We start from the raw sequence: 12686 nt of genomic DNA, 5'->3' as shown, positions 1-12686 counted from the left end.
CCTGTATTGCTTGCTGTTTGGGGTTTTAGGCTGGGTTTCTGTACAGCACTTTGAGATATCAGCTGATGTACGAAGGGCTATATAAAATAAATTTGATTTGAGACGCTACCAGGAGACAGGCTAGTACATCAGGAGACGTGGAGGAGGCCATAGGAGGGCAACAACCAAAGCAGCAGGACCGATACCTCCGCCTTTGTGCAAGGAGGAGCAGGAGGAGCACTGCCAGAGCCCTGCAAAACGACCTCTAGCAGGCCACAAATGTGAATGTGTCTGCTCAAACGGTCAGAAACAGACTCCATGAGGGTGGTATGAGGGCCCAACATCCACAGGTGGGGGTTGTGCTTACAGCCCAACACCGTGCAGCACGTTTGGTATTTGCCAGAGAACACCAAGATTGGCAAATTCGCCACTGGCGCCCTGTGCTCTTCACAGATGAAAGCAGGTTCACACTGAGCACGTGACAGACGTGACAAGAGTCTGGAGACGCCATGGAGAACGTTCTGCTGCCTGCAACATCCTCCAGCATGACCGGTTTGGCGGTGGGTCAGTCATGCTGTGGGGTGGCATTTCTTTGGGGGGCCGCACAGCCCTCCATGTGCTCGCCAGAGGTAGCCTGACTGCCATTAGGTACCGAGATGAGATCCTCAGACCCCTTGTGAGACCATATGCTGGTGCGGGTGGCCCTGGGTTCCTCCTAATGCAAGACAATGCAAGACCTCATGTGGCTGGAGTGTGTCAGCAGTTCCTGCAAGAGGAAGGCATTGATGCTATGGACTGGCTCGCCCGCTCCCCAGACCTGAATCCAATTGAGCACATCTGGGACATCATGTCTCGCTCCATCCACCAACGCCACGTTGCACCACAGACTGTCCAGGAGTTGGCGGATGCTTTTGTTACAGTATAACTTTAAACCGTCCCCTCGCCCATACCCGGGTGACGTCACCGATTGAAACGCTATTTAGCGCGCACCGCTAACTAAGCTAGCCGTTTCACATCTGTTACACTCACCCCCCTTTTGACCTCCTCCTTTTTCCGCAGCAACCAGCGATCCGGGTCAACAGCATCAATGTAACAGTATAACTTCAGACCGTCCCCTCGCCCATACCCGGGCACGAACCAGGGACCCTCTGCACACATCAACAACAGTCACCCTCAAAGCACTGTTACCCATCGCTCCACAAAAGCCGCGGCCCTTGCAGAGCAAGGGGAACCACTACTTCAAGGTCTCCGAGCAAGTGACGTCACCGATTGAAACACTATTTAGCGCGCACCACCGCTAACTAAGCTAGAGTTTCACATCCGTTACACTTTAGTCCAGGTCTGGGAGGAGATCCCTCAGGAGACCATCCACCACCTCATCAGGAGCATGCCCAGGCGTTGTAGGGAGGTCATACAGGCACGTGGAGGCCACACACACTACTGAGCCTCATTTTGACTTGTTTTAAGGACATTACATCAAAGTTGGATCAGCCTGTAGTGTGGTTTCCCACTTTAATTTTGAGTGTGACTCCAAATCCAGACCTCCATGGGTTGATAAATTTAATTTCCATTGATAATTTGTGTGATTTTGTTGTCAGCACATTCAACTATGTAAAGAAAAAAGTATTTAATAAGAATATTTCATTCATTCAGATCTAGGATGTGTTATTTTAGTGTTCCCTTTATTTGAGCAGTGTATATCCTTGAGGTGTTGTCTATTAATTAATGTTCTGTATAATGCAATGTTTCATGTTTTGAGTGGACCCCAAGAAGAGTAAGCTAATGGGATCATAATAAAATACCAAACGGATGGTTTGTAACTTCCATAATGTTGTTTTTACAGCCATATGATCTACTTGAAAACTGAGCATAACCTGCAAATATTTACTTAGAAATTAGATGTAAAGCATTCTAACAAAGATTTTATAGCTAATTGTTCTGTCCTACTAACATGTACTTTTTTATAAAATCTAAAAGGATCATGGGCAATCTGCTGCCAGTGTTGCCAACTTAGCAACTTTGTCGCTATATTTAGCGAGTATTCATACTCCTCTAGCGACACATTTTCAAAAAAGCGACTAGCAACAAATCTAGCAACTTTTTCTGGTGTTATTGGAGACTTTTGGAGACTCTGACATGAAAGCACGTATCTTTATCTTCTTACTCTTCTCACAGAGCAGCGGGTGCTGCCGTGGGCCCCACCCCAGTCCCAAAGCACTCACAGGCGGCCCAGTCCTCGCGCAGCAGTCCCTCCCAGCTGCAGTCAGAGCAGCATACGTTCCCCCCTCCATGTCCAGACTGCAAATGAATCACGCATGCGGGAAGCTGCTGCTGGCTGATCCAGCCCTGGCTTACATTTTAAAAAACAATGAACATGAATTAGGGCCAGACTAGCTACCATAATTTTCTCACATTGACAGTTGTCTCTTTTTGGTCCATTTAGTTTGTTAATGTAGATTGTATACTAACATTGTTTTTAAATGTTATGGTTAAAAATGTTCATGTTTTACTGTGACTTGTTGTAGGCTCCTAAGTGGACCATAAGGTTAAAAACAAAAACAAATCAAGAAAACTAAACTAAAAGAGTGTCTCTTTAAGTCACTTTTGCCGGTCCCAAGCCAGGATAAAGGAGGATGGTTGGAATTATGACATAAAAAAAACAAGAATCGAAAGAACAAAGTTAATTTGTAGTTCTAAACATATTTAGGGTGTTTTTTACTCACTTTTTGTCTCTCCCACGACATTATTCCTCTCTCCTACAGCATGCACATGGCCAATTATGCAAATTAGGCGATGACGTCATTTTATGACTTCTAGCGACTTTTAGGACAGCCAATAGCTCACCGGCAGGTTTTCTTGTCATGTTCCTTAATTTATAAACACACATTTTCTCCACACTGATATTATATATGGAATAATCGGGATATATTGTATAAAAATACTTCTTTGTTTTTAGAATATTGGTTCCGAAATAATATCCTATTGGTGAGCCAACTGGTAAATGCAGAGGGTCTTTTACTCAGTTATAAGGAATTCTTATCACTTTACAAGGTCCCTGTAACACCTAAAGATTTTGCAATTGTTTTAGATGCCATTCCCTCAGGTGTTGCTCTGTTATTCTGACCCTCAGAGCATAACTTCTATTGACCCTGTTGACTCATCAGTAGGACAGATTTGTTTCTCTTTTGGTCCATTCAACAACAGAGCGATACGAACCTTGTTTCAGCAGGATGTTGTATCTATGTCATGCCTTATTGGAATGGATTTATTGATATCTGTTAGAAAAAAGTTTGGATGTTGCCACACACATACCTACTTGTTAACAAAATTAAGGAAGTTTCCTTTAAAATTATTCATAAATATTATCCTGCCAACCACTATATGAAGAAGTTTAAGGAAAACATCAACTCAAATTGCTCCTTTTGTAATGACCACCCAGAAACAAACAGTGTTGCATCTTTTTTGGCATTGTATTCATGTAAGAAAACTGTGGCAAGACATCAGTAGATTTATAATTGAACACATTTATATAGATGTTACACTATTGTGGAGAGATGTACTACTTGGATTCTTTACATGCGATAGAAATAAACTGAAACATTTTTATGTAATTAATTGTATTATTCTTTTGGCCAAATTTCATATACACAAATGTACATTCACAAACAAAAAACATATTTTCTTACCCTACAAAAAATGCTGCTTTGTGGTGTAGGTTAAGACAATTAAATACTATACTAAGAAAAAAGCTGTTAGAATTATAAGTGTATGTATGTCCCTTAAGGTCCTTGTGTAATTGTAATGTGATATTGTACCCCCTAGCTTGATTGTCCATTGTATATAATCTATATATACACACTTGTGTTCCCTCATGTACTTTCTGTTTAAAATACATTTTAAAATTAGAAAAGGACAGCCAATTGCTACTTTCCTTACTGAGGAGTTGGCAACACTGTCTGCTGCTAGTCCATCCATTGATTACGCCTTGCACGCACGGAGTATATGCTTGGTGGTGGCTAAGTAGTTTACAGTACCTAGTATCTAGTTAAGAATACAAATACGTTTATAATGGCTGGTAGAAAGGCATTAGAAGTGTATTTGGATTTGTTGTCACAACCATGTAGAGCAATACAATTTCGCACACGGTGAAAACTGTTGCGATACGAAAAGGTGAGTTTACAGCTGGCTGGGCTACTAGCTAGTGCCGTAGCCCAAAGGCCAGCATATATTACCATCTGCCGGACTTTGGGCTACAGCTAACGTTACCAACAACATCTAGCTAACATGCAAGCAATCTTATCCTTAAGGTTCCTACACAGATTATTCATGTTAAATGGAAATGCATATTGATGTTTGATACATTAACAGACTGAGCGATACATTGTTTTAAAAGCAGAGCTCTGTCCTGCATTGAACGTAAGCTTACTTACTGTACCTTGAACTTTGTCCTACTTCGGCATTCATGGGTGATCTCTGTCGAGTTATCCTCAGTGGGTGTACTTGCAAGCTACCTACCTAGCTCTTCAAAATGTCAACAGTCAATCTATACTATTATTTCACAATCGACAAAAATAAAAAAATGATAGGCTTCAGTTGTTTCTACAGTAACCAAAACATGTGGGGCAGCAGTCGAAGGCACTGCATCTTAACGCTAGAGGCGTCACTAGACCCTGGTTCGATGGCACCATACCAACACACCACCACATGCAACCAAGGTCTTTATCATGGGGGTAAGGCTCGCTCATGGAACACACTATGCTTTATAGCAGGTAAAATGTAGCCTAGTCCCACTGCCACTATCTCTTTGCAGCCTAGATATTACACAATGCTGCTTTGTGGTGTAGGTTTTACTGCCCAGTATGACAGGGTAGCCCACAGACCCACTGAAGGTGGAGAGGGCTTTAGCAGACCTGGGTGACACCCTGGAGAAGCTGGAGAACATGTTCCTCAAGAGGCAGCCCTTCCTCTGTGGAGATGACATCAGCCTGGCTAACTTGCTGGCCGTGTGTGAACTCATGCAGGTGTGTGAAAACATGCAGGTGAGGAGCAGTGGACCAACTTCTCCAGCCGAGTTCAATCACTGGGTGAAGCATACATTTCTGCTGAAAATATGGTCCTACAACACAGTCAAGGAACATTGTCTGTTTAACCACATACTACAGTATATTTAGATTTATGGATTGTCTGATTGCTACCCATTTACAGAATCACGTGAGTCTGCCTAAATAAATTGACTGCTTGCTCTCAGCCCCTAGGTGGCGTTAGACATTCTGAAGGATCGGCCCAAACTGTTAAGCTGGACCAGTGGGGGACACTCTTGACAAGGCACACAGTGCTGTACCGTCTCTGGGACAGGTCCAATGCCAAACAGAGATAATCTGAATATAGTTTGATATAAAAGCTTGCACAATTATTAACAGCAACACTACTCACAGATTATGCTTGTGCTGTCCGTGTTGACCTAGATCAGAGTGCCTTACATGAGCCACTGTATGATATGATGCAAAATTAGTAGCTAGATGGTTCAGGTTAATGAACAAGAACCTTGACTTGGGGTGAAAATGTTCAATAAAGTAAGATTTTTTTTATGATATACAAATCAAGAATTATGGGATGCACAACAATAAAAACCCAGTGGAAAATAACATTTTTGTACAAAAACAATTTACAAAACAGGAGGCAATTTCCAGTAGACATAGCTCCACATTGTTGTGCTGATCTATGAATGCTTCCATACATTACACATTAGCTAGTATAAGGCATAGCAGGCCAATTTTCAACTAACCTGTTCTTGGTGATACTTTCTTTGTTCTTGATATAGGAGAAAAGTACATCTTATAAAATGTCCAGTTGCAGGTGGTTCTCCCCTAAATAAATGAATATTCAAACAGATATTAAATCCACGTTTTGTATCGAGTGAGAAATGCAAATGCCTCTTGCATGTCTGCAGATATTTGTTTTGGTCCCACTGTGTGACGCTCCGTCGCCTACATGTGGCCGTGTCACATCGAAACATCTAGTTCCTGCAAAGCTCTTGGGGAAACACAAGATGCAGATCAAATGGCGAGGGAACTCCTCACTCAGTGCAAACGGGGATTTAACATCTTTTTGGAGAACCACCTGCAACTGGACATCGAGAAGATACTTTTCTCCAGAATTGAAAATGACAAAAGTATCGCCAAGAACTGGTTAGTTGAAAATGTACCTGCTATGCTTTACACTAGCTAATGTGTAACTGCTGTATGGAAGCATTCACATATCACCACCGTAACAATGTGGAGCTAGCTCCGCATGTGCCCACAAGTTGAAACTCAACATGCAGTAATCAAGTAAATTCCAGTTGATTGCACTATCCTGAACAGGGACATGTGGGAATGATTACAGTGATCGGTGTTGAAATGCAATATACTGATTTCAAGTAGGCCTAATTGCCAGAAGAAAAATATCAGGGGAGTCTCCAATGGGGTGACGAGGGTGGAATGTGGCTCATGTTGCCTCTGTGGATGGGCCTGGTCACCTCTTTGTTGGCTGCTGCTCCTCCTTATCATCTCTTGACCTCTTTCCGGTTGAGGCCTAAAGTAATAAGAGACATACTTCAATTTTGTGAGCAACACCATACTCTGGACAATACTGACATATGGCAAACCCTCTCCTGTAGGGACCATTAGATAGTTAACTTTTTTCTTTTTTTCTTGCCCTGCACTTAAGTACCTAATTCAACTAAACACCAAGAACTTGCTTAGTTAAAGCAGGCTAGAACAAAAATGTGGACTGTCTAGTGGTCCCCCAGGAGAGGGGTGGGAAAATAATGTAGTAGAATGACATTGTTTCTCACTACTGTGGCATCTCCGGGGTCTGCTGTGGCGTCGGCATCTCCGGGGTCTGCTGTGGCGTCGGCATCTCCGGGGTCTGCTGTGGTGTCGGCATCTCCGGGGTCTGCTGTGGCGTCGGCATCTCCGGGGTCTGCTGTGGCGTCGGCATCTCCGGGGTCCTTGGGGTACATGATGCCTTCAGCGGTCTCCTTCATTGCCTCATCCTGAGATGGAGATGGATGGGATCAGAGATTACTCGCCATTGCCACTTACAACACTGCCTAGCCCAAAATACCCATCATGCAGTAAACATACCCGCATTGATGGCACTGGGGCCAGGCAATGAGACAGCAATAAACCTTACCATCAGCCAGGGATGCTGTAATGCCTCCTCAATGGTGAGGCGGGCATTGGGGTCCACTCGAAGCAGTTTCTTCACAAGATCTTTGGCTAGACATTATTGGATAAGTAAAAGTAGTAATCGGACAACATTGAATTATCAATACGACTGTAGTAAAGTAGCAAAAGTTGTTTACAAACCCAAGACAGGTGGAATCCATTTCAAATGTATGTTCTCTAGCCCACGTATGACAGAGCCAAACATGCATGCAGTACATTTTTAGGTCATTGAGGATTTACATTAGTCCCTTACCATCATCGGAGATGCCGTCCCATTTTGATGGAATAAATGTATATATTCCCTGGGTGATCTGATCACTGACTGACAAACCAATTCGTGCATTCGGGTAGAATGGGGGATAGCCTGCCAAACTGAGGGGGAGAGAAGTAAACGTCACATATAAAAGTATTAACACTTAAGTGAATCTGTGAACAGGAAAACTGTATGTGCTGTTGAAAAGTAATCTTGGCCCAAGTTATTTGCAAATTGATTGAAATAGTTGCATTACAATGCCCTTAATGCACTGATAAGCCTGGAAACATTTAAAGTTGCAACAAAACTATTGGGACAATGGCACTTTTTTGGTCCAATATTCCTAGCACGCAATGGTTACATCAAGCATTACATCAAGCTTGTGACGCTACAAACCTGTTGGATGCAGTTGCTGTTTGCGATTCAGATTATTTTGTGCCTAATAGAAATGAATGGTAAATAATGTAGTGTGTCATTTTGGAGTCACTATTGTAAATATAATGTTTCTAAACACTACTACCATGATTAGGGATATACCTGAATTCCATAATCATGGTAGCATCCACATTAATGTAGTAATGTTTAGAAACATTTTCTTATTTACAAGAAAAGTGACTCAAATGACACACTACATTACTTACTATTAATTCATATTGGGCACAAAATAATCTGAAACACAACCAAAACAAACAGCAAATGCATCCAACAACTTTGTAGAGTCACAAGCTAGATGTAATCATTGTGTGCTAGGAGTATTGGACCAAATAATTAACCTTTGACTATTTTAATATACATAAGTGAGTTTGTCCCAATACTTTGGTCCCCTAAATTGGGAGGACTGTGTACATAAAGTGTTGTAATTTCTAAACGGTTCACCCAATATGGATGAAAATACCCTCAAATTAAAGCTGACAGTCCTGTATATCTACTAGTCAGAGCAAGCAGCACTTATGTCTGTGATCCTGGCATCAGGAACATGGATCCCTACCACACAAACAGGACGACCCCTAAACTCCAGGCGTCTACAGCCCTGCTGTAGCCCACAGTGACTGCGTCTGTAAACACCTCTGGTGCTAGGTATGTGGGTGTTCCACAAAGGGTCCTCATCAGGGCAGACTCCTCCAGTATCTTGGACTGATTAAAGTCTGTGATCTGTCAGAGAGAGAGGCCTGTAACTCTTCACTTCAGTGAGGCTATTCAACCAAGCTTTTAGCTTTTTTCCCCTTCTCCAGATCTAGTGTGTCTAGAGGTCCACTTCAGGAGGACAATGAATAAGTGGATAACTTTATCTACCCTCACAGTCTTGATCTACCATGATCATTCACTGTGGAAGAAAGACCCACATTGGGATTTGAGAAACCTTACCTTGATGATGCAAACATCGTCGTGAGACGAAAGCAGCACATTTTCAGGTTTGAGGTCTCTGTGGATGATGCCATTGTTGTGAAGGTACTAGTGGAAGGAATGCGAGATAAACCAGCATAAGGAAGCAGTTGAATATCTACTCAAGCGACAGCATCTCCAGTATGAAACAAGATGTGTAAAGGTATGGCGTATTTTGACATTTCAACATCACACCAGAATATATTTAATAAATCCTACCATGAATTTGCCTGGCTACCCAGACTCATTGCTCCGGCCAATTGCCACACCCACAAGCGTTTGTTTCTTCTCCTCAATGAGTCTGGATTTGAATCCCTCCCGACCCTTCTAGAACACGAACACATTCAGACCGTCTGACTGGTCCTAGAAATCCTGAGCCAGAACAAGTGGGTAGTGCCGTTTAGTATTGGCTTTGATACTCTGGTTAGAGACGATCCAATTGCTTATGACTTTATTTTGTACAACACCCATAGTCAACGATGGCAGATTCAGACTGAAGTATGTAGAAATTGATAAAGCAGCGGAAGCATTCAGTGCGAGTCGTCAGGCAAACCATAAATATCACTATTCTCAAAATTCTGAAGGAAAAAAAAGAGAAATACATCAATCCACCCACCTCTACTGCTTTCAACATCTGGTAAAAATATAGCTTGGCAATCGGCTCCTTGATCTGTTGCTTGCTTTTGACCCGGTCGTAGAGTTCCCCACCCTCCATGCTGAAACACACACATGCTATCAGTTGAAACCGAAAACCAAGGGGAAGGGAAACACTATGCTTGTGACAATTATACTTCTTCGGGGGGCTACAGAAATTATTACACGCAACGAAAATTATAATGGTTTCTCATTGATAAAAAAAAAAAAGTGGCTGCTTGAATGAAAAACTAAACTCACAGCTCTAAAACAATGTAGTATGAGTCATCTGTTTGGAAGAAGTCTTTTGTTTTGATCAGACAAGGCTGGAAAAGACAGGAGGCAAAGGTTACACAGAAAATTAGCAGGCAAATACTTGAGGACATTTTGATACAAAGTGGTAGAAAAGTGTGATGTCTGTGGCTTTGTCCAGTAGAAAACATGCATTGAAAATGACTACTTCTATGGCATTTGATTACCCCAGGGAAAGAAAACATTGGACATGAAGAGCCATTTCTTTACTAGGCTCCTTGGCAGTTATTACATCATAATAAGTTCTAGATATAACACTTACATGGTCAATCTTTTGAAGAATCTGGATTTCTCGTTCTGCACTTCGCGTGGCAGTCTATAATTGAACAAAGATGAGTGTTATATTGCAGTAGTTAGTATTCATAAACTAGAAGAGGAGGAAAATGGTGATAAGACTTACGCCAACAGATGCCGGGAAATCTCTCTTGTTGATAGTCTTCAAGGCCACCTTTTTGCAAGTGGCCCTCTCAAAAGCCAGCTTCACTTCCCCACACACACCACTGGTATAACAAATCATATTAGAATGTTATTCTGTAATTCAAAACAAAACCATGAGTAACAAGATTTAGTAAAATACACAAGTTAAAATTAATAAAATTCTCACTTACACTCCAATCTTTTTGGTGATCATGTATTTCTCGCTTAACTCTTTGGGTAGGTTGGACTGCTCATCCACCATGAGATCAATGAACACAAACACTATTGAAGGGAGACAATCAGTTGAATTGATTATTAATGTAAAGACTAAGGCTGACATCACCATTAAGGGAATGATGCAGCATACTTAACGTTTAGAGATACATGGATATAGTGTCATGATGGATAGGGCCTCCTTGCTGTTATTTAAGTATCAGTGACCTAAACAGAAATGTATTGAAATAAACCTCTGAAAAAAAGGTACCTTTGTGGCGTTCTTCAGCAAGGGACAACACTGCATTGTTCGCTAGTGGCAACATTTTTCCTTTTCCAATCATTTTACCGTCAACAAACGTGCCATTGTTACTGTTGTCAAAGACATAGACAATGTTCTTCTCCTGCAAGGTAAAGATCTGACCGTCATTATGGAGCACACTGATTAACAAAACAATGGTCTTCCTTAAATAAAATACATAGATAGTGGTGAAAAGTTGAATCGACCTACTCGGAATATCCTAAAATGTTTATTGCTGTATGCAGCAAATCTGGACGATTTCCTCAGTATGGGGACATCAAAGGAATAGTTGCATTTAGTGTGCCGGCCAAACCAAGCGTCGTCCTCAACACAGTCTGGAGAAAAAAGTCAAACTAACACTATCATTTCAATAGAGGCTAAGAGAAGAGAATACACAGATGCTAGTGGAAAAACACAAAACTAATCTCACTTTCAGCAGGACACATTATTGCGCAATGTGTAAATGAACGGAAATGCTACTGATCTGGAAGACCACTTGAAGAACATTGTGATTACGGATTATGGCGGCTCAGAGGACGATGTTGTAGTGTGCTGCTGCAGTAGTTTTAGGATTTGAAATGGTCACACACTTATTGATCATGGCCGATTTCCCAATAGAACTTAGCCTTACAGGTGTTTTAACAATACATCTTTCCTACAATGGCCGAAAATGTAACACGAGTTTCCCAAAACGCCACACAGAGAAAACGGTTACTTAGTGCATTGTTTTCTCAGTAGGTGGTAATATCTCCTAGAAACACCTACTGCTGCTAATACTGAAGTGGCTTACTCTAATGCTTACCGAATAAAAATGCACAAAATCCCCGATTTGGGACATCATTGTACACATGTTAGGCTACACATCATGAAATATATTGAGAAATTACAGACGGTAGCCTACAAGTAGCAAAATAGAACTCAATTGAACATGAAATGCATTTTAATATGATTGAAATGGGCCTATAGCCTACTGTTTATATTTTTATTCTATCTTTAGCAGAGATCTTGTGTATAAAGTGATGCGTGAGGGCAAAAAAAAGCATTGACACACTTAGACCACTTGTAGAACAGCTGAGGCAGGCATTAGATTACAAGCGCTTTCAAGTGCAACGTTAATAATGATGTTTTGGTCAACAGCTCAGAGATTTAATGATGCTATTACAGTTAACAGTGAACTTAGCCTTAAGATGCTTTTGAGAAACCGGGCCCTGGTCACACTCCACCACATGGGCTCAAACAGACCTCAAAAGAATGTTCCCGCACTATTGTGGAAAACATGTTCAGTACAAACTGCAGCAAAACATTTAAAACAACTAAACTGCCCTGCCTAAAGGCATCCTAACCACCCAGGTAACAGGTGCACGTCATGTGGTTGTTGAACTCACTGTGGGCTCTGAAGCCTCTCTGCATAGGCAGCAGGAGGCCCCAGGGCTGTGGCTCAAGCTCCTCTGGTATGGAGCCCAGGTCCCTAACGGGGATGGTGTCCACAGAACTGACTGTGCCAGACCCAGAGGATGACTGGCTGGCAGAGCCTGGAGCAGAGGAGGAGCTGGAGCCACTCTGGGACTGGGTCTGCGACTGGGTCTGGCTGCAAGCGTCTGGCTTCTCTTGGGACATGGTCAATATTTCTCCTCTGTCGTGGTCTATTAAAGTAAATAATAAACACACCACTCAGGTGATCGACACATCTTTCAAATTTCCAAACAATGTGCCCCACATCCGTAAACTTAGCAAAGTCCTTATAACTTGCATGTGAGAATACAAGGCCTACATTGGGCGCCGTGCAGTATGAATATGAATGCATGACAATGATATGAACGAATGATTATGAATTCACAATGTGCGGTATCTGGAAAATCAATGATCTTGGCAACTCCATAAATTAAGTGGAATTCATTCACCATGCTCCATCTCTATACAAATAAGTTTCTTATTTATAACTTCTTGCTAACAGTACGTAGTATTATCTGGTAACCGGCCCTCG

At 42.0% G+C, this 12686-nt stretch overlaps 1 protein-coding gene and 1 pseudogene across 1 annotated transcript; one reads left to right on the top strand and one right to left on the bottom strand.

The window, feature by feature from the left end:
* Window positions 1-3977: 3977 nt before the first annotated feature.
* On the top strand, window positions 3978-5300 carry LOC139412306 (glutathione S-transferase theta-1-like; annotated as a pseudogene).
* A 933-nt stretch (window positions 5301-6233) lies between these two features.
* On the bottom strand, window positions 6234-12319 carry LOC139410678 (serine/threonine-protein kinase Chk2-like). The gene is made up of 15 exons (XM_071156072.1): window positions 12088-12319; window positions 10913-11037; window positions 10673-10805; window positions 10380-10470; window positions 10172-10271; window positions 10034-10087; window positions 9721-9785; window positions 9443-9542; window positions 8809-8895; window positions 8432-8595; window positions 7444-7562; window positions 7156-7241; window positions 6951-7015; window positions 6815-6851; window positions 6234-6552 (listed from the first exon to the last, which is right to left on the bottom strand). The coding sequence occupies exons 1-15, from the start codon at window positions 12317-12319 to the stop codon at window positions 6493-6495; spliced, it is 1518 nt and encodes a 505-aa protein (XP_071012173.1). The 3' UTR covers window positions 6234-6492.
* Window positions 12320-12686: the final 367 nt, after the last annotated feature.

Source organism: Oncorhynchus clarkii, chromosome 6 (genome assembly GCF_045791955.1).
Source record: "Oncorhynchus clarkii lewisi isolate Uvic-CL-2024 chromosome 6, UVic_Ocla_1.0, whole genome shotgun sequence".
In the NCBI taxonomy this organism is placed as follows: Eukaryota; Metazoa; Chordata; class Actinopteri; order Salmoniformes; family Salmonidae; genus Oncorhynchus; species Oncorhynchus clarkii.
The sequence above is the reverse complement of the archived record's forward strand: the minus strand, read 5'-3'. Positions and strand labels throughout refer to the sequence as shown.